General features: G+C 45.5%; 1 protein-coding gene across 1 annotated transcript in view; it reads right to left on the bottom strand.

The window, feature by feature from the left end:
• Positions 1–12,999: 12,999 nt before the first annotated feature.
• Positions 13,000–27,923, bottom strand: part of shisa9a (shisa family member 9a) — a 47,743-nt gene continuing 32,819 nt past the window's right edge. The window contains exons 3-4 of the mRNA XM_064950521.1: positions 20,323–20,451; positions 13,000–15,652 (exon numbers count right to left, since the gene is read on the bottom strand). Of these exons, the coding sequence (XP_064806593.1) occupies positions 14,430–15,652; positions 20,323–20,451 (1,352 nt within the window). The 3' untranslated portion in view covers positions 13,000–14,429. The remainder of the gene's footprint in view (positions 15,653–20,322; positions 20,452–27,923) is intronic.

Raw genomic sequence — 27,923 nt, 5'->3', positions numbered from 1 at the left:
TGTGTGTGTGTGTGTGTGTGTGTGTGCTTGTGCTGTCACGGTGCACACAGGGCACAGTGGTGGCTGCCACCAAAGGACTTTCCCATTAGCTCCTAACTATACAGAGTCATTCAATATGTTCTATAAGAGGGGAATAAATGCAGGGGCCTTTGGCATCTCAGTTGGGAAAATAGGTGTTGAAAATAACGCAGAAAACTAGTGATAATAGTTTTCAATTGATTTAAGGCTTTAAAGAGCATTTCCTAAATAATTTCATAACATGAAACATCAAATGAATCACTGAATCGCTGGTGTTGAAAAATACACTGCTCAAAAAAATAAAGGGAACACTTAAACAACACAATGTAACTCCAAGTCAATCACACTTCTGTGAAATCAAACTGTCCACTTAGGAAGCAACACTGATTGACAATAAATTTCACATGCTGTTGGGAAAATGAAATAGACAACAGGTGGAAATTATAGGCAATTAGCAAGACACCCCCAATAAAGGAGTGTTTCTGCAGGTGGTGACCACAGACCACTTCTCAGTTCCTATGCTTCCTGGCTGTTGTTTTGGTCACTTTTGAATGCTGGCGGTGCTTTCACTCTAGTGGTAGCATGAGACGGAGTCTACAACCCACACAAGTGGCTCAGGTAGTGCAGCTCATCCAGGATGGCACATCAATGCGAGCTGTGGCAAGAAGGTTTTCTGTGTCTGTCAGCGTAGTGTCCAGAGCATGGAGGCGCTACCAGGAGACAGGCAGTACATCAGGAGACGTGGAGGAGGCCGTAGGAGGGCAACAACCCAGCAGCAGGACCGCTACCTCCACCTTTGTGCAAGGAGGAGCAGGAGGAGCACTGCCAGAGCCCTGCAAAATGACCTCCAGCAGGCCACAAATGTGCATGTGTCTGCTCAAACGGTCAGAAACAGACTTCATGACGTCCACAGGTGGGGGTTGTGCTTACAGCCCAACACCGTGCAGGACGTTTGGCATTTGCCAGAGAACACCAGATTGGCAAATTCGTCACTGGCGCCCTGTGCTCCTCAAAGATGAAAGCAGGTTCACACTGAGCACATGTGACAGACGTGACAGAGTCTGGAGACGCCATGGAGTACATTCTGCTGCCTGCAACATCCTCCAGCATGACCGGTTGGCGGTGGGTCAGTCATGGTGTGGGGTGGCATTTCTTTGGGGGGCCACACAGCCCTCCATGCGCTCGCCAGAGGTAGCCTGACTGCCATTAGGTACCAAGATGAGATCATATGCTGGTGCGGTTGGCCCTGGGTTCCTCCTAATGCAAGACAATGCTAGACCTCATGTGGCTGGAGGTCTAGACCGTTCCCCAGACCGTTCCCCAGACCTGAATCCAATTGAGCACATCTGGGACATCATGTCTCGCTCCATTCACCAACGCCACGTTGCACCACAGACTGTCCAGGAGTTGGCAGATGCTTTAGTCCAGGTCTGGGAGAAGATCCCTCAGGAGACCATCCGCCACCTCATCAGGAGCATGACCAGGCGTTGTAGGGAGGTCATACAGGCACGTGGAGGCCACACACACTACTGAGCCTCATTTTGACTTGTTTTAAGGACATTACTTCAAAGTTGGATCAGCCTGTAATCAGCCTGTAACTTTAATTTTGAGTGTGACTCCAAATCCAGACCTCCATGGGTTGATAAATTTGATTTCCATTGATAATTTTTGTGTGATTTTGTTGTCAGCACATTCAACTATGTAAAGAAAAACTGTATTTAATAAGAATATTTAATTCATTCAGATCTAGGATGTGTTATGTTAGTGTTCCCTTTATTTTTTTGAGCAGTGTATATTCAGAACAAGTTTAGAAAAGGCGAGACGAGATTGACGTTCATTTCAGAGGACAGACAATACCAATACAGGTCTTTGTATGTCTTTAGAAATCTGGGATTATTAGAAAAAGGTGTTTCTAAACAGCCTTTATTGATGTCATCCTGTCTCTGTAGCTTTTATGAAAGTCTCGGTCTGAGTGGTGTGAACAACAGCTGAACAACAGCTGGTGCACGAAATCTAAGGAAGTCTCTAGATTTTGCTCGTCTGAAGTAGAATATCTGATGATAAACTGTAGACCACACTATTTGCCAAGAGAGTTTTCATCTATACTTTTCCTGGCTGTTTATTTGCCACCACAGACGGACGCTGGCACCAAGACCGCACTCAGTCAGCTGTATAAAGAAATAAGCAAACAGGAAACCGCTCACCCAACGGCGGCGCTCTTAGTGGCTGGGGACTTTAATGCAGGGAAACTTAAATCAGTTTTACCTCATTTCTATCAACTTGTTAAATGCACAACCAGAGGGGAAAAAAATCAAGATCGCCTGTACTTCACACACAGAGACGCATACAAAGCTCTCCCTCACCCTCCATTTGGTAAATCCTCCTGATTACTGTTTACAAGCAAAAATTAAAGCAGGAAGCACCAGTGACTCGGTCTATAAAAAAGTGTTCAGATGAGGCAGATGCTAAACTACAGGACTGCTTTGCTATCACAGACTGGAACATGTTCTGGGATTCTTCCGATTGCATTGAGGAGTATACAACATCAGTCACTTGCTTTATCAATAAGTGCATCGAGGACGTCATCCCCACAGTGACTGTACGTACATACCCCAACCAGAAGCCATGGATTACCGGAAACATCCGCACTGAGCTAAAGGGTAGAGCTGCCGCTTTCAAGGTGTGGGACTCTATCCAGGAAGCTTATAAAAAATCCCGCTATGCCCTGCGACGAACCATCAAACAGACAAAGCACCAATAAAATAAAGTGGTGATCTTAACTGACCTAAAACAGGGAATTTTTACTAGGATTAAATGTCAGGAATTGTGAAAGACTGAGTTTCAATGTTTTTGGCTAAGGTGTATGCAAACTTCCGACTTCAACTGTACCTTTATTTTAAGAATGTGAAATGTCAGAATAATAGTAGAGAGAATGATTTCTTTCAGCTTTTATTTCTTTCTGTCACGGTTTTCTGTAGGTGAAAGAGAGTCAGACCAAAATGCGGCGTGTCTATTGCGATCCATGTTTAATTAAACAAAAGTAAACACGAATCAAATACAAAACAACAAACGTAACAAGAAAACCGAAACAGCCTAATACTGGTGTAAACTAGCACACGACAGACATAAGGACAGGAAAAGGAACTTCACCCACAAAACCCAACACCAAACAGTCTACCTAAATATGGTTCCCAATCAGAGACAATGACTAACACCTGCCTCTGATTGAGAACCATATCAGGCCAAACACAGAAACAGACAAACCAGACACATAACATGCCCACTCAGATCACACCCTGACCAAACAAAACATATAAACATACAAAGCAAACTATGGTCAGGTTGTGACAGTACCCCCCCCCCCCCCCCCCCAAGGTGTGGACTCTGGCCGCAAAACCTGAACCTATTGGGGAGGGTCTGGGTGGGCATCTGTCTGCGGTGGCGGCTCTGGTGCTGGACGTGGCCCCCACTTCACCAGTCTTTGTCCCTCACCTTGTCTGCTTCCTTGGCCTCCTAACTACGACGACCCTACTATATAACCCCACTGGACAGAGGGGTAGCTCGGGACAGAGGGGCAGCTCGGGACAGAGGGGCTCTTCAGACTCCGGCAGCACCGGACAGGCGGGAGACTCCGGCAGCAGCGCCGGACAGGCGGGAGACTCCGGCATCACAGGAGAGGAGGAAGGCTCTGGCAGATCCTGGCTGGCTGGCGGTTCTGGCAGATCCTGGCTGAGTGGCGGATCTGGAAGAGTCTGGCAGACTGGCGGTTCTGGCAGATCCTGGCTGACTAGCGGATCTGGAAGAGTCTGGCTGACTGGCGGTTCTGGCAGATCCTGGCTGACTGGCGGATCTGGAAGAGTCTGGCTGACTGGCGGTTCTGGCAGATCCTGGCTGACTGGCGGATCTGGAAGAGTCTGGCTGACTGGCGGATCTGGAAGAGACTGGCTGACTGGCGGATCTGGAAGAGACTGGCTGACTGGCGGATCCTGGCTGACTGGCAGATCTGGAAGAGTCTGCCTGATTGGCGGATCTGGAAGAGTCTGGCTGACTGGCAGATCCTGGCTGACTGGCGGCTCTGGCTGCTCCATGCTGACTGGCGGCTCTGGCTGCTCTATGCTGACTGGCGGCTCTGGCTGCTCCATGCTGACTGACGGCTCTGGCTGCTCCATGCTGACTGACGGCTCTGGCTGCTCCATGCTGACTGACGGCTCTGGCTGCTCCATGCAGACTGGCAGCTCTGGCGGCTTCTTGCAGACTGGCAGCTCTGGCGGCTTCTTGCAGACTGGCAGCTCTGGCTGCTCCATGCAGACTGGCAGCTCCTTGCAGACTGGCAGCTCCTTGCAGACTGGCAGCTCTGGCTGCTCCATGCAGACTGGCAGCTCTGGCTGCTCCATGCAGACTGGCAGCTCTGGCTGCGCTGAACAGGCAGGAGACTCCAGCAGCGCTGTAGAGGAGGAAGGCTCTGGCAGCGCTAAACAGGCGGGAGACTCCGGCAGCGCAGGAGAGGAAGGCTCTGGCAGCGCTGAACAGGCGGGAGACTCCGGCAGCGCAGGAGAGGAGGAAGGCTCTGGCAGCGCTGGAGAGGCGAGGCGCACTGTAGGCCTGATGCGTGGTGCTGACACTGGTGGTACTGGGCCGAGGACACACACAGGAAGCCTGGTACGGGGAGCTGCCACCGGAGGGCTGGTGCGTGGAGGTGGTACTGGGTAGACCGGAACGTGCAGGCGCACTGGAGCTCTTGAGCACCGAGCCTGCCCAACCTTACCTGGTTGAATACTCACGGTCGCTCTGCCAGTGCGGCGAGGTGGAATAGCCCGCACTGGGCTAAGCAGGCGAACCGGGGACACCGTTCCCCAGGCTGGTGCCATGTAAGCCGGCCCAAGGAGACGCACTGGAGACCAGATGCGTAGAGCCGGCTTCATGGCATTTGGCTCGACGCTCACTCTAGCCTGGCCGATACGCGGAGTTGGAATGTACCGCACCGGGCTATGCACCCGCACTGGGGACACCGTGCGCACCACAGCATAACACAGTGCCTGCCCAGTCTCTCTAGCCCCCCGGTAACCACGGGAAGTTGGCGTAGGTCTCCTACCTAGCGTCGCCCTACTCCCTGTGAGCCCCCCCAAGAAATTTTTGGGGCTGACTCTCGGGCTTCCATCCGCGTCGCCGTGCTGCCTCCTCATACCAGCACCTCTCCGCTTTTTCGGCCTCCAGCTCTTCTTTGGGGCGGCGATATTCTCCTGGCTGTGCCCAGGGTCCTTTACCGTCCAGTTCGTCCTCCCATGTCCATTCCTCTTTGAGCTGCACCTTGGGGCGGCTACACTCCCGTGGTTTAGCCCAGGGTCCTCTCCCGTCGAGGATTTCTTCCCAAGTCCAGAAGTCCTTTTTACGCTGCTCCTGCTGCTGCCCGTTACCACGCCGCTTGGTCCTGTTGTGGTGGGTGATTCTGTCACGGGTTTCTGTAGGTGAAAGAGAGTCAGACCAAAATGCTGCGTGTCTATTGCGATCCATGTTTAATTAAACAAAAGTAAACACGAATCAAATACAAAACAACAAACGTAACAAGAAAACCGAAACAGCCTAATACTGATGCAAACTAGCACACGACAGACATAAGGACAGGAAAAGGAACATCACCCACAAAACCCAACACCAAACAGGCTACCTAAATATGGTTCCCAATCAGAGACAATGACTAACACCTGCCTCTGATTGAGAACCATATCAGGCCAAACACAGAAACAGACAAACCAGACACACACCATAGAATGCCCACTCAGATCACACCCTGACCAAACAAAACATATAAACATACAAAGCAAACTATGGTCAGGGTGTGACACTTTCATCATATTCCCAGTAGGTCAGAAGTGTACATACGCTCAATTAGTATTTGGTAGCATTGCCTTTAAATTGTTTAACTTGGGTCAAATGTTTTGGGTAGCCTTCCACGAGCTTCCCACAATAACTTGGGTGAATTTTGGCCCATTCCTCCTGACAGAGCTGGTGTAACTGAGTCAGGTTTGTAGGCCTTCTTGCTTTGTAAGTATGCTTGGGGTCATTGTCCTTTTGGAAGACCCATTTGCGACCAAGCTTTAACTTCCTGACTGATGTCTTGAGATGTTGGTTCAATATATCCACATAATTGTTCCACCTCATGATGCCATCTATTTTGTGAAGTGCACCAGTCCCTCCTGCAGCAAAGCACCCCCACAGCATGATGCTGCCACCCCCGTGCTTCACTGTGTACTTCGGCTCGCAAGCCTTCCCCTTTTTCCTCCAAACATAACAATGGTCATTATGGCAAAACAGTTGTATTTTTGTTTCATTAGACCAGAGGACATTTCTCCAAAAAGTACAATCTTTGTCCCCATGTGCATTTGCAAACCGTAGTCTGGCTTTTTTATGGCGGTTTTTGAGCAGTGGCTTCTTCCTTGCTGAGCGGCCTGTCGAAATAGATACTTTTGTACCTGTTTCCTCCATTATCTTTCACAAGGTCCTTTGCTGTTGTTCTGGGATTGATTTGCACTTTTCGCACCAAAGTATGTTTCTCTCTAGGAGACAGAATGCGTCTCCTTCCTGAGCGGTATGACGGCTGTGTGGTCCCATGGTGTTTATACTTGCATACTATTGTTTGTACAGGAAATTGCTCCCAAGGATGAACCAGAATTTTTTTCTGAGGTCTTGGCTGATTTCTTTTGATTTTCCCATGATGTCAAGCAAAGAAGCACTGTAATTGAAGGGAGACCTTGAAATACATCACAGGTACACCTCCAGTTGACTCAAATGATGTCAATTAGTCTATCAGAAGCTTCTAAAGCCATGACATAATTTTCTGGAATTTTCCAAGCTGTTTAAAGGCACAGTCAACTTCGTGTATGCGAACTTCTGACCTACTGGAATTGTGACACAGTGAAGTATAAGTGAAATAATCTGTCTGTAAACAATTGTTGTAAAAGTACTTGTGTCATTCACAAAGTAGATGCTTTAACCGACTTGCCAAAACTATAGTTTGTTAACAAGCTATTTGTGGAGTGGTTGAAAAACGAGTTTTAATGACTCCAACCTAAGTGTATGTAAACTTCCGACTTCAACTGTACATACTACCTCAATTAGTCCAACTAACCAGTGCCTGTATATAGCCTCGCTACTGTTATTATTCATTGTCTTTTTACTGTTGTTGTTTATTTCCTTACTTATCTTTTGTTCACCTAATACCTATTTTTTTACTTAAAAATTGCACTGTTGATTTGGGCCTGTAAGTAAGCTTTTCACTGTAAGGTCTACCTACACCTGTTGTATACGGTGCACGTGAATACGGGCAGTAAGGACCATGGAAGTGTGTCAGTGCACCTGGATACCACATGGCTCATCAGTGGGCCTCTCTCCCTATCCTCTCTCTCAGGAAATGAGCCACTGTGAGCCAGGCACCGACACAATTACTCCAGGTCGACTCGTGGAGGACCAGACGTCAATAAAGACATGAATGAATGGCAAGAGGGAGAGAAATCCCTGTCTTCAGCGACATATTGCATAAACAGTTCAATGTTGTTTTATTTGGTGCATTGTTATGTTATTTACCTCACTGCTGTGTTATTTGGCTCGGTTGATCAGGAGGAGAAGGTAGCTTCTATGGTGGGATGAAACTCAGGTCTTATTTTTTCCTGATTGATTGGAAAACCCAGGATTGCCTCTACAGCTGTTATTTTATAGCTTCGTAGCGCTGGCAGCATGCTGTCATTAGTGCATTGAAAATCTGGCAGTCTCCTACCTGCAAAGGTGAGGACAGTATTTGTTTTCTCATGAATCGCCGGTTCATTTGAAGGTAAAAGCAATGTTTATGACCAAACAGTATGGTTTGACTGTAGCTGGCAGCAATCAGCAGTTTTAATTCCAAGGAAACATTAACTGACTGGCATGGACTCAGCGAGCTTGAAGAGGAGAGGAAGAGAGGAAGAGACAGGGATAGTGGGAGAACCTCTTGGGGGACGATTAGGACAGAAAAACAGGACGATAAACAGAAAAAGAAACAGGCAGAATGCAGTGTTTTCAGAAGTTATGTACTCATCTTTTTATTGCCACATAAGAAAGTTGAATATAGAACACTGATAGTAATCTGTAGATGACAAATGAACATTTCTCAACATCAAATGAATTGTTGAAAAAAGAAAAAAAGAAGAATCTCCAGTCAATCCATAAACTAAAAAAGACAAATTCATAGCAACACTATAGTAATATATTCTCGGACAAAACTTTGCTATATTTTTATATTTTATTTTTATATATCTATTTATAATGTAACAGTAATACAGCTACCCCATAACTGAACCTCACAAATCATAGGTCAGGACTGGCAACAGTGGGGCAGCAATGTATTCTTATAGCTACTGTTCAAACAAGAGTATGGGATAGGCTCTATAATAAGATATGCTTGACTAATAATCACTCATACTATGCAGTGTTCAGTCCAATGTATAAATATACACATATGTACACTACCATTCAAATGTTTGGGGTCACTTAGAAATGTGTTTGTTTTTGAAAGAGAAGCACATTTTTGTCCATTAAAATAACATCAAATTGTTCAGAAATACAGTGTAGACATTGTTAATATTGTAAATTAGTATTGTAGCTGGAAATGGCAGATTTTTTATGGAATATCTACATAGGCGTACAGAGGCCCATTATCAGCAAACATCACTCCTGTGTTCCAATGGCACGTTGTGTTAGCTAATCCAAGTTTATTATTTTAAAAGGCTAATTGATCATTAGAAAACCATTTTGCAATTATGTTAGCACAGCTGAAAACTGCTGTTCTGATTAAAGAAGAAATAAAACTGGCCTTCTTTAGACTAGTTGAGTATCTGGAGCGTCAGCATTTGTGGGTTCGATTACAGGCTCAAAATGTCCAAAAACAAAGAACTTTCTTCTGAAACTCATCAGTCTGTTCTTGTTCTGAGAAATGAGGGCTATTCCATGTGAGAAATTGCCAAGAAACTGAATATCTCGTACAACACTGTACTACTCCCTTCACAGAACAGCACAAACTGTCTCTAACCAGAATAGAAAGAGGAGTGGGAGGCCCTGGTGCACAACTGAGCAAGAGGACAAGTACATTAGAGTGTCTCGTTTGAGAAACAGACACCTCACATATCCCTAACTGGCAGTTTTATTAAATTGTACCCGCAAACACTAGTCTCAACGTCAACAGTGAACAGGCAACTCCGGGATGCTGGCCTTCTAGTCAGAGTTCCTCTGTCCCGTGTCTGTGTTCATTTGCCCATCTTAATCTTTTATTTTTATTGGCCAGTCTGAGATATGTCTTTTTCTTTGCAACTCTGCCTAGAAGGCCAGCATCCTGGAGGCACCTCTTCACTTTCAAAAACAAGGACATTTCCAAATGACCCCAAACCTTTGAACAGTAGTATATATAAATATCATAGAATGAGTTGAACATCAAAAACAGACTTTTATTGATTAATGCATGATTACAATTCAGATGATCTAATAAATGTAAGAATCTATTAAAGCATGTGGTTTCTATGGATTATATTTATATACTGTAGTTTATAGAAAGCATATGAATCAGTCCATGGTAACTGTATCCATTGGCCCTTGATCGCAATAGAGTTCAAACCCCAGAAATATCAAACACACAGATTGTATGGGTTTGATACCCTTCCATTGATTGTGATATCAGCTAATAACTTAATGAGATACCTCCTATTGGAACAAACCCCTTAATCAGATGTAAGAGAAACTGCAGATGTTGTTTGACATCTTCCCCCTCATCATGTGTATACAGTACAATATTTAGTTTAGAGAGTTTTGATAGAAGGCAGAATGACATAAAATCAACAGGTTGGCAGAGCAGACAAAATCATGATTCAACATTCCATAGTTTCAACGACAGGGTGGAACTGGAATTAACTGGAATTTATTCAGCTCACCTCTTCTGGGTAACCAAATAAACAGTGTAAAATGTGTTATAGAAATCAGACCTGCAGAAGTCCTTTAATATCAGCCCATTGTATGTATTCTTTTTTACTGCTTGATAAATACAGTTATGTTTCTCTGTCATACAGAATGGTTTAACAATAATTGCTGACATCCCCACCTGGTTTGTTTATCTGGTTAGTACAGAATGGTGGTAAACAGGGCATAATCTAATACACTTCCAATTTCTGTTCTGAGTATAAGCCTCCGTTATGTTTTAAGCTCGATGTAACCTGTGGAACATACTCAGTACAATCAAATCATACAAACATAACATTCACGGACAAATACATTATTCAAAATATATTTGGTTGGGTAATCTGCAAAATTGATCCTGGTGACTATATTGCTCAATTTTAATCTTTTATAAGAATTTAGAGAACTTCCATTATTTTTCAGTGCTCACAATCCTGATACCTTTACTGATGCTGATTACTGTGTGTGTGTGTGTGTGTGTGTGTGTGTGTGTGTGTGTGTGTGTGTGTGTGTGTGTGTGTGTGTGTGTGTGTGTGTGTGTGTGTGTGTGTGTGTGTGTGTGTGTGTGCGTAGGTTGCAGATGTTTTCTGATTTTATATTATAAATGTCAATAATGGTAAGTAGTAATGGCAGGTATTTTAAGGTCAGGTTTAATCTCGTCTGGTTTGTTTATCTTATTGGTTGAAAAAGTCCTCAAACCCCCCTACACCGAGTTTCCAAGATTAGTTTTTATGTTGAGTTTCCAGGTGGAGTTTCTCCCTGTTACAGCAGGCAGCTGAAAGAACGCGAGAGTCTGACGTTGACGGTTTAGAGAGGTTTTTATTTTCTCCCTCTCTCTCTCTCTCTACAGATTCCCTTCAGTCACTTCTTTTCTGAGATGATAGGCGCAAGATTGTAATTATATGTAATTATCTCAACTTCCTCACTTCAAGGTTGTAGGAGGAAAATCAAATGAAACCACCAAATTAAGTTTGACAGAGAGAGAGAGAGAATAACGGTGTAGTGGCTTCAAACATCGTCCCAACATTCTAATGAGTCACTTCCTTTAGACATCTTTACAAGAATGGTTTCAACACTTTTTCAGGTTTCCAAGAAAATGAACAAAATCACATTTATTATACACACAAAATATTTCCGGGTTCACACAGGTCCTCTTTGAGTGACAATCGGTACTGTACACTTTTCCCTCAATTGCTCCCTCAATCAGGGGTAGTTTATGTTAATTGGTCTCTCAATCAGGGGCAGTTTATGTTCAAGCTATATAGAAATCCAGGGTGATTGTTGTTATTAACGAGCAACACCATACTACACAATACTAAATCATATTCAGCTAGGCAGTTAATACAAGACTTCAGCTGCATGCCTGGCAGCCCTGATTGTATCGACCACCCGACTCCTTCGATCAATTTGCTACCGTGAGGCAAGAGCAGAGCGGGGGAACGGGAGGGTCTGATTCCACTAATTAGGCCACTCGCACCATCCAGTCTTAATTTTGCTCCTTTCAACCAAGCAGAAACAATTTTCTTTGGCAGCAGGTCAATCAGGAACGAGGCTGGGTAGGCTGGAGCTGGCTGGCTCGGCGATCTGCTAATTTCAGACACCTGGCTTTAGAGGGGAAGAAAGGATCAGATGTGATGAGGGGGAATTAGGCTCCATTCCAATATCCAGACTGGCACATTTAGAATGAGGGAATGCATTGGCATGGCCATGCATTCTAAATGGTGTGCCAGTGTGGAATGGTCTGCTAGGGACCGTCACTTTGTCGGAGTGGGCCGAATCAAGCCAGGTAAAACTATGGAAATGATAAAGCTATGATATCATAACATTACTATAAGGACAGTCATGAGAAGGCAATCATTGACAAAGTAGTAATATAATACACTAGTAATACTCCAGTTTCTCCTGCCCTCTCAGCGTCTCAGAGCTGTTTGACTGCTACTTCAGAGTGAGTCCCGCTGACCAACTGTGCTCTGAATGCACTCCGAGTCTGCTGCTGGGAAGAACACAGTGTGAAGGATGATTCTCTATTAAGTTATGCTGAGTGCAGAATGCTGCTCAGACAAAATATGTTATGCTTGAGCTGCTTTGCCTCCCTGGTTTGCCTGCCTGCCTCTTCCTCTGCCTGTAACCCTACCTGCCCGCCTGCCTCCCTCCCTGCCTCTCTGCCTGCATCCCTACCTGCCACTCTGCCTGCCTCCCTACCTGCCTTCGCGGTGCACTGCTCAGACAAAATATGTTCTGTTTGAGTTCCTTTGCCTGCCTGGTTTGCTTTCCTCCCCCCCTTTAACACTGAGATGCAGTGCCTTATACCTCTGCGCCACTCGGGAGGCAAAATGGTATGGGCCGAATCGGGAGGAAGTGGCACTCGATAAACAAGCAGTGTGACGTCCTTTACATGAGCAAAGAAGATAAAGAAAAGAAACAAATGAGGGGTTTGTTTGCAATCAGAAACACATGGGGGATGTTTACAATCAGAAACACATGGGGGATGTTTACAATCAGAAACACATGGGGGATGTTTACAATCAGAAACACATGGGGGATGTTTACAATCAGAAACAAATGGGGGATGTTTATAGTTAGAAACACATGGGGGATGTTTACAATCAGAAACACATGGGGGATGTTTACAATCAGAAACACATGGGGGATGTTTACAATCAGAAACACATGGGGGATGTTTACAATCAGAAACACATGGGGGATGTTTACAATCAGAAACACATGGGGGATGTTGACAATCAGAAACACATGGTTGATGTTTACAGTTTGAAACACATGGGGGATGTTTACAATCAGAAACACATGGGGGATGTTTACAATCAGAAACACATGGGGGATGTTTACAATCAGAAACACATGGGGGATGTTTACAATCAGAAACACATGGGGGATGTTTACAATCAGAAACACATGGGGGATGTTTACAGTTTGAAACACATGGGGGATGTTTACAATCAGAAACAAATGGGGGATGTTTACAGTTAGAAACACATGGGGGATGTTTACAATTAGAAACACATGGGGGATATTTACAATCAGAAACACATGGGGGATGTTTACAATCAGAAACACATGGGGGATGTTTACAATCAGAAACACATGGGGGATGTTTACAATCAGAAATACATGGGGGATGTTTACAATAAGTACATGAATGCAGTATGCTTTCTGTAGGATGAAATGGGACTATAAATTCAGCTTGTATAGATTTTACTGTTCGATTTGCTTGAAGAGGTTTTATCTTCTACTTTTAGACCATTATATATTTGGATGCCCTAGCAACAGTATTTTCCACAAACACCAGAGTGAAGAGATGGCCAAAGGTCAAGAGGACACAGTCATACAAAAATACAAACAGAAATACAAATGTTGGTACATTATATAAATCACAATACTGTGTCGCAATAATACAGGTGAGGGATATCTCTCAATCGGGTTTCATAGTTCTTATCAAGGGCCTCGCCATACACTGTAGAACAAAACCAATTCAGAACCACTTTCTCTCTCTTTACCTTGTCTTTACCTGAAGGTTGCCTTTTCTCAGAGGGATAGAGAGAATGAAAGAGAGAGAAAAAGGGGAATATAAAAGCTTGCTGGTATCACTACAGATGGCCATGGTCTGTAGTCACATCTTTAAATATTGGATCACAGATTCTCTCTGATTCTATGTGAGAACAGCATTGGGACTAATGTGTCTTTCAGGAGTACAGTACTATCCTCTAGATGATGCTTCAGCCTCCTTGCCTTCGGGTCAGCTGTGATCAAGTACTCTACATCAAATATACAGGACAACAGCCTCCATTCTCTGTGTTGATGACCAAGAGACTTCTCAAGGCTACAAGCACAGAACAAAGCCCATAATGTTCGTAGCCATATCCCATAACCCCAAAACTGTGGCTGATTCAATGGCTTTGTAGGAGAGAGCCTCTTTAATGAATGTCTTTTCCTTTCCCCACAGTTTGTCGTTTCCCTGCTCAATGTTTTAGCCCCAGCTGTTGTGGTGTCCATAGATCTCATATTGCTTGTCAGATTTGGTAATGCAATCCATGGCAATCTCATGTTTCCTTTTGCTGTTGCTGGATTCACGTTTCACTGTCATTGGTCGATAATGTTGTCATTACACAGGAGATATTATAACACACACAATGAATTTGATACTTCTGTTGGACGTTGCCATGGTTATACAATCCCGCCCCCTTTGCCCTCTGACTGAGGATCTGTGTAGGATTGACTGACAGTCACATGTGCAGTTACACACTCATACTGGACGGCACACGCAAGCACACTGCCACACCACCAGGATGCACTGTTCTGGCCCCCGCTCCCAGAAAGACACAAAACAACCTGGGCCTTACACACCACCATCTCTGTCCTCTCCCTCTTTGTCTATTGGGTGACTCTGCTTTGGGCAACCTTCGTCCCCTTCTCCCACTCTCTCACACAGTTACCTCCGTCTTACTGTTGGTCACAAAGTAAGGCTGAGTGGGCAGGAAGTGCTGACTGTGGCTCTGGGAGCGGGACTGACTGTGCAGCTTGTTGATCTGCTCCGCAGTACACTGGGGCCTCTTGGAGCCGTAACCCTTCCTCCTGCCTACCGTCTCAGTCCCGTCCCAGCCCTTCAGACCCACCCCTCCCACCATCCCCCTGGGGGCTGCGATGGTGTTGGAGCTGTAGGCCAGTGGGTGGTGTTGTTGCTCTTGATGTTGGTGGTGGTGTTGTTGTTGGTGGTGAGGCCCGGGAACCGTCCCGGTGTGGCGGTGAGGCCCCGGGAAAGTCCCTGTTCTAGTCATGCTGGACATAGTCATGGCTCCTGAACCTTTATTACTGACTCTGTCACCACCACAGCCACTGCTGCTGAGTCTTTGGGGCTTCTGTGCGTTCTGCTTGGGCGCAGCTGGCATGGTGGAGCCCTGGTGGGTGCTGGATAGAATGGGCAAGCTGCTGGGCATCTCTGTGATGTAGGTGGCCACGGGCTCTGGGCCCAGAGAGCCCAGGGGGCTGATGGGATTAATGGGATTGTGGGCTATGGGGATGTTGTGGGCCATTGGGTTGTTGTGGGCCATTGGATTGTTGTGGGCCATGGGGATGTTGTGGGCCATGGGGTTGTTGTGGGCCATGGGGATGTTGTGGGCCATGGGGTTGTTGTGGGCCATGGGGTTGTTGTGGGCCATGGGGTTGTTGTGGGCCATGGGGTTGTTGTGGGTCATGGGGTTGTTGTGGGCCATGGGGTTGGTGTGAGCCATGGGGTTGTTGTGGGCCATGGGGTTGTTGTGGGCCATGGGGTTGTTGTGGGCCATGGGGTTGTTGTGAGCCATGGGGTTGTTGTGGGCCATGGGGTTGTTGTGGGCCATGGGGTTGTTGTGAGACATGGGGTTGTTGTGGGCCATGGGGTTGTTGTGGACCATGGGGTTGTTGTGGGCCATGGGGTTGTTGTGGGCCATGGGCTTGATGTGGGCAGTGGGGTTGATGTGGGCCATAGGGTTGTTCATTGGATTGTGGGTCATGGTGGGGTTATTAATTGGGTTGTGGGAAATAGGGTTGTTGGTCATGGCGTTCATAGGTCGCATGGCGTTCATGTGTTGGAGGGGGAGGCCGCCTTCAGATGGCAGTTCCACCATCAGACGCCGCTTGTTGTAGAAGTCACCGTTGGCCTTGGCCGCTGCATGGAGATAGAGGCAGATTCACATGTTTAAGATGTTTTGTAGTTCATAACACTACAGTAATACTACCCTGTAGCACCTTTAGTAGCCTCTGCTCCCAAAAGTCATCTCTGGTTGTGCACTTACCTTTACTTTTAACTCTGGGTCTTTCCCCTACTGTAATTACCATACCAAAACAAACATGGAACATTGTTCAGATCATAAGGAATCCACATACTTCAGCCATGCCGTTCTCAAGGTACATTCCAAACTTTATTACAAATGTTAGTTCCTTTATCGAGCACTGAGTCTGAAATAAAACATGTTTTCTAATTCACCCTGTTGGAGGAGAAACTTGCTCAGAAGGAATTATATTTCGCTCAAACTTTCCAACGGCCCAGGAATCACCCAGACAGCCTCCAACCATCAAATTAACACAGACTGCTTGGTTGAAACCCTATGATATAATACAGACACAGGCTACTACTTCTACACATGTAATGTAAATACCGTAAATTTGGAGAATTTAAATTGGACTCTGCTGATCAATTGATATGAGGACACTTCTAGGCAGGTGAACGTTGTCTTAGGCTATAGCATTCTCTGCCTCATATGCTTCCTGTCTCCCGAGACCTGTGCCCTCCAGCTAGCCTACATTAATCAATTTATTCACGTTTAATTGACCTCATTAATTTCTCTGTCGTTCATGTCGGCAATCTGTAATCGCTCTTATCACTGAGAAATGTGTCCTTTTTACTGGGTGATTCACATTCCCCGGTTCACTCATTAATCTTTAACCTTAGCTGTTGAGCAATAAGCATCCTAGTGTGACTCTTAGGTTAAGGTGGATGGCCTTTCGCTTTTCACATCCTTGAAGATAAAGTTAACATACTAGGGGAGTTTGACTTGCCGCTGCAACTATGCATCTAGTTTATCGCTCTGCTCTCCTTCCAGTGCAGGAAAACGAGCCAGGAGGGCATGGCGAGGCACTGTGAACTGTGAGCTCGCCTCCCGTCTGCCTGTCTGCCTGTCTGCCTGGCTGCAAGAAAACTCCCTCTGGGATCAAACTCAGTCAGGCGACACATAAATCAATCTAGCAACAGTCAGCTCAACGGCACACACACATTCACAGGGAAAACGTGATGAGAAACAGAATAACTACAGACAGACAGAGTAAGTTCCACCGTCACAAAAGGCCACAGACACACAAAAACAATTCAAATGTGGATGCTTGGCGTCGGGACTGTAGGGACTAAATTATGTGTCAACTCCAATTAGGCTACAATAGTATCTGAGAAATGCCCGAGATAGCCTAACTGTTGGTCTCTATGGTATTGGGGTGGTGGAGTCGTGAGACACAAAAGCATTTGCAATGCCATACATAGTAATTGGCCATTTGCTCCAGTGAAAGATAGAGATATCCAAACCGTCTTCAGGGTTACGTTTTGGGTACCCTTTTATTAGTCCGTCTCTCCATGTCTGGTTTTAAAATCCAATAGCGTGACCTTATAGATTCGCTTGGGGACAGTACAGATAGATATTGATTTGCAGAATTGTGGCTTATCAGCTCTCAGCCTAAGGATTCTGTAGCTTCCGTTGGGAATGTGACAGAAAGGCAATTAAAGAAAAAAGGGGAAAACAACACTGTGGTTTCAAACTAGAGTGTTTCTTTCCTTTAGGCCACTTGTGATGAGTGGAATAAGGGCAGAGCAATATGGAGGAGAGAAGAAAAAGTGCTCAGTTAAAGTTTCGCAATAACACAGCTCAAATGAAGACACCATTTATCGTCTGTCTCTGTGCCTCTCTCTTTCTCTCTCTCTTTCTGTCCCTCTCGGCTGCCCTCGTTATTGTGCGTCTCCACGTGCATATCATCGGTTCATGACTCCAGGAGATGGAGATGGTCTCTTGGGACTGTGCATCCATTCCTTTCTAAAGCAGATTAAAATAGCTCCTGTGCCATCTCATTGGAGAGCGGCTCTAGAATGAGAAGCTATCAGTTAGGCTGTAGTCAAGGCTCTGAATACTGGGGGTGGGAGACCCTCTATTACAGACATTAAATCAGATAGAGTCCTGGGGAGCGGAAAGGTGAAGATGAGAAAAGGAGAATCAAATTGAGATTAGGCTTGGAGGTCGAGGGAGAGGAGCACGGGAAAGAGGGGGGGAAAGGATGATGAGGGGGAGAAGGAAGAGGAGGGGTAGGAGGAGGAAGAAGGGGAGTAAAGAGGAGGAGGAAAAATAAGCAAATATAGGTGTCTCTAAAAAAGTTGCTGGTATTGTGGACCTCCTCCAGTATGCAGATAGCCTCATGAATACCAAGCTACCAAGCTCACTTTATTAGTCAAACATAGGAGACATGGGCCATATCAGTCAACATTTCCCATTCTTAATTGTCTCAGATTGAATTGCTAATGGTTATATAAACTGTGTGGCATAAACAGAAAACAGAAAAACACTTCATCTTCTCTACTCCCTCTGAATGCCCCAGCATAATGGAGTGCCTTTGTGTAAACAATCACAACAATCTGTTCAAAATGAGTCAGGGATGGAATGGTAAAGTGATGGATTGGGAATTGCATTTAAAATTAAGAGCTTTACTCCTACATTTAACATCTGAATGAGATGTGGGTATTTTGCATTCCCGTGCTGTTGTGTTTTCCAGAGGTAGTGACTATGATTATACAGTACTCAGAGCCAGATGGATCCTATCACTTTGTTTCTGGGGGAGCTGCCTTTAGCATACCAAAGAAGAAGACTCAGCACGACTTCTACTCAAATAAATTATTGTATGCTTGGCTCGTATGTATTATGGTATTGAAATTGAAAAGTGGTTTAGGCTCTATTCAAATCAAATATGCCGTCAGTGAATGGAACGTACAGAATGTCAATCACCAAACAAGTTGATTCTGTTTTGGACTGTGACTGTGAGAATTTTATATTAGACACCCACCGGTCTTTAACTTCAGCGAAAGTGGGCAATATACAGAAACCCTTTATGAAATGTAGTGTACAGTTGTGGTCAAACATTTTGAGAATGACACAGATATTCAGTTTCACAAAGTCTGCTGCCTCAGTGTCTTTAGATATTTTTTTTTGATGTTACTATGGAATACTGAAGTATAATTACAAGCATTTCATAAGTATCAAAGGCTTTTATTGACAATTACATGAAGTTGATGCAAAGGGTCAACATTTGCAGTGTTGATCCTTCTTTTTCAAGACCTCTGCAATCCGCCCTGGCATGCTGTCAATTAACTTCTGGGTCACATCCTGACTGATGGCAGCACATTCTTGCATAATCAATGCTTGGAGTTTGGCGGAATTTGTGGGTTTTTGTTTGTCCACCCGCCTCTTGAGGATTGACCACAAGTTTTCAATGGGATTAAGGTCTGGGGAGTTTCCTGCCCATGGACCCAAAATATTGATGTTTTGTTCCCCGACCCACTTAGTTATCACTTTTGCCTTATGGCAAGGTGCTCCATCATGCTGGAAAAAACTGTCACCAAACTGTTCTTGGATGGTTGGGAGAAGTTGCTCTCGGAGGATGTACTATTCTTTATTCATGGCTGTGTTCTTAGCCAACATTGTGAGTGAGCCCACACCCTTGGCTGAGAAGCAACCCCACACATGAATGGTCTCAGGATGCTTTACTGTTGGCATGACACAGGACTGATGGTAGCGCTCACCTTGTCTTCTCCGGACAAGCTTTTTTCCGGATGCGCCAAACAATCGGAAAGGAGATTCATCAGAGAAAATGACTTGACCCCAATCCTCAGCAGCCAAATCCTTGTACCTTTTGCAGAATATCAGTCTGTCCCTGATGTTTTTCCTGGAGAGAAGTGGCTTCTATGCTGCCCTTCTTGACACCAGGCCATACTCCAAAAGTCTTCGCCTCACCGTGCATGCAGATGCACTCACACCTGCCTGCTGCCATTCCTGTGCAAGCTCTGTACTGATGGTGCCCCGATCCCGCAGCTGCATCAACTTAAGGAGACGGTCCTGGCGCTTGCTGGACTTTCTTGGGCACCCTGAAGCCTTCTTCACAACAATTGAACTGCTCTCCTTGAAGTTCTTGATGATCCGATAAATGGTCGATTTAGGTGCAATCTTACTGGCAGCAATATCCTTGCCTGTGAAGCCCTTTTTGTGCAAAGCAATGATGACGGCACATGTTTCCTTACAGGTAAGCATGGTTGACAGAGGAAGAACAATGATTCCAAGCACCACCCTCCTTTTGAAGCTTCCAGTCTGTTATTCGAACTCAATCAGCATGACAGAATGATCTCCAGCCTTGTCCTCGTCAACACTCACACCTGTGTTAACATGATGTCAGCTGGTCCTTTTGTGGCAGGGCTAAAATGCGGTGGAAATGTTTTTGGGGGATTCAGTTCATTTACATGGCAAAGTGGGACTTTGCAATTAATTGCAATTCATCTGATCACTCTTCATAACATTCTGGAGTACATGCAAATTGTCATCAAACAAACTGAGGCAGCAGACTTTGTGAAGATTATTCTCAAAACTTTTGGCCACGACTGTATACATAATGGTATACTCTACTTAGTTGTTGGGCCGTTCTGGCTTGAACAAGGCTTACTCGTCCTCGGCTTTACTTACTTAGTCGAACCCAGGCCTCTACAGACACAGACAGCGTCAACAAAGCAGGACAAAGCAGATAGGAGCAGACACTCACCGACGAGCTTGAGCGAGGCATACTTGTTGAGTTCCTTCCCAGTTTGTTGCTGTTCATAGACATGAGCCAGCTGGCTCAAAGCAGGGTAGGGGTGTGGCTGGCCCACGGTGTTGTTAATCTGACCTCCCTCTGAAGAGACAAGACACAAAATGGAGTAATGTTAGAGGGCTTTGGTACCAACATAGTCTCATTACAATAAGTCAAGATAGTGATAGAGAGAGAGGGAGAGAGAGAGTGTGAGAGAGAGAGAGAGCGTGAGAGAGAGCGTAAGAGGGTGAGAGTGCGAGAGAGAGCGAGAAGGAGAGCGTGAGATAGAAAGAGAGAGAGAGAGTGAGAAAGAGCGAGAGAGAGAGAGAGAGAGATACAGTACATGGAGAGAGCAGAGCAAGAGGGAGAGAGAAAGAGAGAGAGAGCGTGAGAGAGAGCGTAAGAGGGAGAGAGAGCGAGAGAGAGCGAGAGAGAGAGAGAGCGTGAGAGGGAGAGAGAGTGAGAAAGAGCGTGAGCGAGAGTGCGAGAGAGAGTGCAAGAGAGAGTGCAAGAGAGAGAGAGAGAGAGAGAGAGAGAGAGAGAGAGAGAGAGAGAGAGAGCATGAGAGAGAGCGTAAGAGGGTGAGAGTGCGAGAGAGAGAGCGAGAGAGAGAGCGTGAGAGAGATAGAGAGAGAGAGTGAGACCACCATGGGCCGAAATAATGAACCATTGGTGATTTTGATGTTTTTGTTGGGTAAGTACATGACAGGTCTGGTAGTGTCTTTTTTCTTGTGATATTGACGGTAAAAAAGAGCATGCTCTCATTTAGAACCATCCTCCTACTGTAATGGAGATTAACGTTAATTTCCATCTTACTCAAGGTAAAGTGATACTTTATAAGAGACTACAGCCCTTGAAAGCCGGATTAAGAGAGGGAGAGGGAGAAGGAGTGGAGAGCGAGCGAGAGAGAGAGAGAGAGAGAACAAGAGCGTGAGAGATAGAGAGAGTGAGAGAGAGAGAGAGTGAGAAAGAGCGTGAGCGAGAGAGAGAGAGAGCGTGAGAGAGAGCGTAAGAGGGAGAGAGAGCGAGAGAGAGAGAGCGTGAGAGGGAGAGAGAGTGAGAAAGAGCGTGAGCGAGAGTGCGAGAGAGAGTGTGAGAGAGAGAGCGAGAGAGAGAGCGTGAGAGAGAGCACCTGTAACCTCCACGTCACACCTGTCAGTGAGAGAGAGCGTAAGAGGATGAGAGTGCGAGAGAGAGAGCGAGAGAGAGAGCGTGAGAGAGAAAGAGAGAGAGAGAGTGAGAAAGAGCGAGAGAGAGATACAGTACATAGAGAGAGCAGAGCAAGAGGGAGAGAGAGAAAGAGAGAGAGAGCGTGAGAGAGAGCGTAAGAGGGAGAGAGAGCGAGAGAGAGAGCGAGAGAGAGAGCGTGAGAGGGAGAGAGAGTGAGAAAGAGCGTGAGCGAGAGTGCGAGAGAGAGTGCAATAGAGAGAGCGAGAGAGCGTGAGAGAGAGAGAGAGAGTGAGAGAGAGCGTAAGAGGGTGAGAGTGCGAGAGAGAGAGCGAGAGAGAGAGCGTGAGAGAGAAAGAGAGAGAGAGTGAGAAAGAGCGAGAGAGAGAGAGAGAGAGAGAGAGATACAGTACATAGAGAGAGCAGAGCAAGAGGGAGAGAGAGAGAGAGAGAGTGTGTGAGAGAGAGCGTAAGAGGGAGAGAGAGCGAGAGAGAGAGAGCGAGAGAGAGAGCGTGAGAGGGAGAGAGAGTGAGAAAGAGCGTGAGCGCGAGAGAGAGTGCGAGAGAGAGAGCGAGAAAGAGAGCGTGAGAGAGAGAGAGAAGGAGAGAGAGTGTGAGAGAGAGAGCGTAAGAGGGTGAGAGTGCGAGAGAGAGAGCGAGAGAGAGAGCGTGAGAGAGAAAGAGAGAGAGAGTGAGAAAGAGCGAGAGAGAGAGAGAGAGATACAGTACATAGAGAGAGCAGGTCAAGAGGGAGAGAGAGAGCGAGAGAGAGAACGTGAGAGAGAGAGAGCGCAGGAGAAGGATTGGAAGAGAGCGAGTGAGGTACAGTACATAGAGAGAGCAGAGCAAGAGGGAGAGAGAGAGAGTGAGAGGGAGAGAGAGCGCAGGAGAAGGATTGGAAGAGAGCGAGTGAGGTACAGTACATAGAGAGAGCAGAGCAAGAGGGAGAGAGAGAGCGTGAGAGAGCATAAGAGGGAGAGAGAGCGAGAGAAAGAGCGTGAGAGGGAGAGAGAGAGAGCGCAGTAGAAGGAGTGGAAGAGAGCGAGAGAGATACAGTACATAGAGAGAGCAGAGCAAGAGGGAAAAAATAAAAGAAGGGGAGAGGGCCGATAGAGAGCAAATACAGACGGAAAGAGTGAATGAGACAGAGAGCAGAAAAGAAAGAGCTTTGTATGTCTGATCGGAGGATTTACCCAGTCCTCATATTAATATTCCCAACCGACTCCGAGTAGCTTCGTCTAGCTTAAGTCTCAGAATCAAACAGAGAGCCCTACAGAGAGCTAAACGCTGCGCCGCCCAAGAGAGAGGAGAGAGCGGCAGGGGTCTTCTTTACTTACGGCAGCGGCGACATCACCCTTTTGTCTTCCTCCCGTGACAAAGAGACAGACAGAGGAAGGGGAGCCATGTCAGCAACAAGCACCTATTGATTCAGACAGTTGTTTCCCTCTGTTTCATCTCTTTGGGCTGTCAGAGTGGCGGAACAATCAAAGCACCTGTAACCTCCACGTCACACCTGTCAGACAGGCAGCTAAAGCTGTGACTAATTAATCATCTACCCTTGATGCAGTGTCTGTGACAGAGAGGGAAAGAGCGAGAGAGAGAGAAAGAGAGCGAGGGAGGGAGAGGGAGAATGAGTGATTGCAGCCACACCGTAACTTCAAGCCCACTCACACACACTTCAGCAGAACCCCTCATAGTCAGAGGTTAAATCAGGATGAATGCTGTGAGAGGAGTAAACGCTTTTTATACCTCAATGTAAACAGCATTGTTTTCAATTTCCACAGTGTACCACCGAATAGAATGGCTCAATGGTTGCTTCTGATCTGGCTCTAATCTACACACAACAGAGAACACAGGAGACTAACATTTACATTTTAGTCACATGAACGTACACACATACACACACACACACGCACACGCACACGCACACGCACACAGTAAGTCTGTGACCTTGCAGTACCGTCCCACCTCGACACACATGTAGTCAGTAAGCATCTCAATCTCATCCACTGTGTATCCAAACCCCCATCTGAGTGACAGATGTCAGCCTGTCCATCAGCATGACGAGTCGGCCCAGTTAGAAGGCTGAGTTCAAGGGGAGTACAGTAACAGCACAACACATTCACATGGTTTATAGGTAGTAACAGCACGGCACATGATGCACTCTGCAGTATGAGAGCATTACCTTTTGTATCTGTACTCCTCTACTTGTGCCTCTGGGGTCTGTATGGAGTATCGAATGACTCACCTTCACACTGTTTCTGAATTGCATGAATCGCGGCACGAATACAACAGTACTCTATCTGGCCGTTTGCTCCGTCTCCGCTGAAACAGTAGCAGTGCAGTAAGAACATGTACATGCTGAAGAAACTGACAGTTTAACAGCAGCCCAGTACATATGATTTATGTACAGTGCCTTGCGAAAGTATTCGGCCCCCTTGAACTTTGCAACCTTTTGCCACATTTCAGGCTTCACACATAAAGATATAAAACTGTATTTTTTTGTGATGAATCAACAACAAGTGGGACACGATCATGAAGTGGAACGACATTTATTGGATATTTCAAACTTTTTTAACAAATCAAAAACTGAAAAATTGGGCGTGCAAAATTATTCAGCCCCCTTAAGTTAATACTTTGTAGCGCCACCTTTTGCTGCGATTACAGCTGTAAGTCGCTTGGGGTATGTCTCGATCAGTTTTGCACATCGAGAGACTGACATTTTTTCCTATTCCTCCTTGCAAAACAGCTCGAGCTCAGTGAGGTTGGATGGAGAGCATTTGAGAACAGCAGTTTTCAGTTCTTTCCACAGATTCTCGATTGGATTCAGGTCTAGACTTTGACTTGGCCATTCTAACACCTGGATATGTTTATTTTTGAACCATTCCATTGTAGATTTTGCTTTATGCTTTGGATCATTGTCTTGTTGGAAGACAAATCTCCGTCCCAGTCTCAGGTCTTTTGCAGACTCCATCAGGTTTTTTCCAGAATGGTCCTGTATTTGGCTCCATCCATCTTCCCATCAATTTTAACCATCTTCCCTGTCCCTGCTGAAGAAAAGCAGGCCCAAACCATGATGCTGCCACCACCATGTTTGACAGTGGGTATGGTGTGTTCAGGGTGATGAGCTGTGTTGCTTTTACGCCAAACATAACGTTTTGCATTGTTGCCAAAAAGTTAAATTTTGGTTTCATCTGACCAGAGCACCTTCTTCCACATGTTTGGTGTGTCTCCCAGGTGGCTTGTGGCAAACTTTAAACAACACTTTTTATGGATATCTTTAAGAAATGGCTTTCTTCTTGCCACTCTTCCATAAAGGCCAGATTTGTGCAATATACGACTGATTGTTGTCCTATGGACAGAGTCTCCCACCTCAGCTGTAGATCTCTGCAGTTCATCCAGAGTGATCATGGGCCTCTTGGCTGCATCTCTGATCAGTCTTCTCCTTGTATGAGCTGAAAGTTTAGAGGGACGGCCAGGTCTTGGTAGATTTGCAGTGGTCTGATACTCCTTCCATTTCAATATTATCGCTTGCACAGTGCTCCTTGGGATGTTTAAAGCATGGGAAATCTTTTTGTATCCAAATCCGGCTTTAAACTTCTTCACAACAGTATCTCGGACCTGCCTGGTGTGTTCCTTGTTCTTCATGATGCTCTCTGCGCTTTTAACGGACCTCTGAGACTATCACAGTGCAGGTGCATTTATACGGAGACTTGATTACACACAGGTGGATTGTATTTATCATCATTAGTCATTTAGGTCAACATTGGATCATTCAGAGATCCTCACTGAACTTCTGGAGAGAGTTTGCTGCACTGAAAGTAAAGGGGCTGAATAATTTTGCATGGCCAATTTTTCAGTTTTTGATTTGTTAAATAAGTTTGAAATATCCAATAAATGTCGTTCCACTACATGATTGTGTCCCACTTGTTGTTGATTCTTCACAAAAAAATACAGTTTTATATCTTTATGTTTGAAGCCTGAAATGTGGTAAAAGGTCGCAAAGTTCAAGGGGGCCGAATACTTTCGCAAGGCACTGTACATGGGAGTTATTTACATGCTTAGTGCTTGGCATGGCTTCATGTCGAGCTGCATGTGGTATTCAGTGTTTGTTTGGTTTGGTGTTTAAGAGCTGTGTCATAATAAACCTCCTCTCCAGGATTCAGCTACTGATTGCTTTTATGTTCTCCTGTTCTCACGCTTTCACTTTGTCATGGCAACATGAAGTGTGTATGTGTGTGTGTGTGTGTGTGTGTGTGTGTGTGTGTGTGTGTGTGTGTGTGTGTGTGTGTGTGTGTGTGTGTGTGTGTGTGTGTGTGTGTGTGTGTGAGAGAGAGAGAGAGAGAGCTCTTTTCTGTCTTGTGTGCATCGCCCACACATACCAACAGGCTACAGTGTAGGCATACAGTAAATTGAGAAATCACGTAACTAAACTAAACAAGGAGAAGGAACTATACTATGGAACAAAGATAAATGACACAAAGAATGCTAGAAAAAAGCTCAGGACTACTTTAAATGAAAAATAAACTCGGCTCCATCCTTCATTGAGGCAGATGGCTTGTTCATAACAAAACCCTTTGATATTGCCAACCAAGTTCAGCAAACCTAGGCATGACATGCAAACAACAAACGATGAGCCTTCATATTCACGCATAAAGGCCAAATAATGAAAGGCAAACACTGTAGTTGTGAGTTCCACAATGTAGGTGTGGAAGAGGTGAGAAAATTGCTGTTATATATTAAAAAATATATATAAATACTTTTTTTTCACCTTTATTTAACCATGTAGGCCAGTTGAGAACAAGTTCTCATTTACAACCGCGACCTGGCCAAGATAAAGCAAAGCAGTGTGACACAAACAACAACACAGAGTTACATATGGAATAAACAAACATACAGTCAATAACACAATGGAAAATTATATATACAGTGTGTGCTAATGAGGTAAGATTAGGGAGGTAAGGCAATAAATAGGCCATAGTGGCGAAGTAATTACACTTTAGCAATTAAACACTGGAGTGATAAATGTGCAGAAGATGAATGTGCAAGTAGAGATACTGGGGTGCAAAGAGGCAAAACAAATCAATAACTGTATGGGGAGGCATGACTCCAACACCCTCATTAAGATTGCAGACTACACAACAGTGGAAGGCCTGATCACCTATAGAGAGGAGGTCAGAGACCTGGCCGGGTGGTGCCAGAATAACAACCTATCCCTCAACGTAACCAAGACTAAGGAGATGATTGTGGACTACAGGAAAAGGAATACCGAACACGCCCCCATTCTCATCAACGGGGCTGTAGTGGAGCAGGTTGAGAGCTTCAAGTTCCTTGGTGTCCACATCAACAACAATCTAGAATGGTCCAAACACAGTCGTGAAGAGAGCACGACAAAGCCTATTCCCCCTCAGAAAACTAAAAAGATTTGGCATGGGTTCTGAGATCCTCAAAAGGTTCTACAGCTGCAACATCGAGAGCATCCTGACCGGTTGTACGACAGTTGCTCGGCCTTGCTCGGCCTCCAACCGCACGGCACTTCAGAGGGTAGTGCGTACGGCCCAGTGCATCACTGGGGCAAAGCTGCCTGCCATCCAGGACCTCTACACCAGGCGGTGTCAGAGGAAGGCCCTAAAAATGGCCAAATACCCCAGCACCCCAGTCATAGACTGTTCTCTCTACTACTGCATGGCAAGCGGTACCGGAGGGCCAAGTCTAGGACAAACAGGCTTCTGAACAGTATTTACCCCCAAGCCATAAGATTCCTGAACAGGTCATCAAATGGCTACCCGAACTATTTGCATTGTGTGCCCCCCCAACCCTTTTACGCTGCTGCTACTCTCTGTTCATCATATATGCATAGTCACTTTATATATACATTCATGTACATACTACCTCAATTGGCACGACCAACCAGTGCTCCGGCACATTGGCTAACCGGGCTATCTGCATTGTGTCCCACCACCCACCAAACCCTCTTTTACGCTTCTGCGAACCCTCTGTTCTTCATATATGCATAGTCACTTTAACCATATCTACATGTACATACTACCTCAATCGGCCTGACTAACCGGTGTCTGTATGTAGCCTCGCTACTTTTATAGCCTCGCTACTGTATATAGCCTCACTACTGTTATTATTCATTGTCTTTTTACTGTTGTTTTTATTTCTTTACTTACCTATTGTTCACCTAATACCTCTTTTGCACTATTGGTTAGAGCCTGGAAGTAAGCATTTCACTGTAAGTTTGTATTCGGTTGTATCCTGTTTTATTCAGTGCACGTGACAAATACATTTGATTTGATTTGATTTGGGATGAGGTAGTTGGGTGGGCTATTTACAGATGGGCTATGTACAGGTGCAGTGATCTGTGAGCTGCTCTGACAGCTGGTGCTTTAAAGTTAGAGAGG

The sequence above is a fragment of the Oncorhynchus masou genome, chromosome 31 (genome assembly GCF_036934945.1).
Source record: "Oncorhynchus masou masou isolate Uvic2021 chromosome 31, UVic_Omas_1.1, whole genome shotgun sequence".
Taxonomy (NCBI): domain Eukaryota; kingdom Metazoa; phylum Chordata; class Actinopteri; order Salmoniformes; family Salmonidae; genus Oncorhynchus; species Oncorhynchus masou.
The sequence above is the reverse complement of the archived record's forward strand: the minus strand, read 5'-3'. Positions and strand labels throughout refer to the sequence as shown.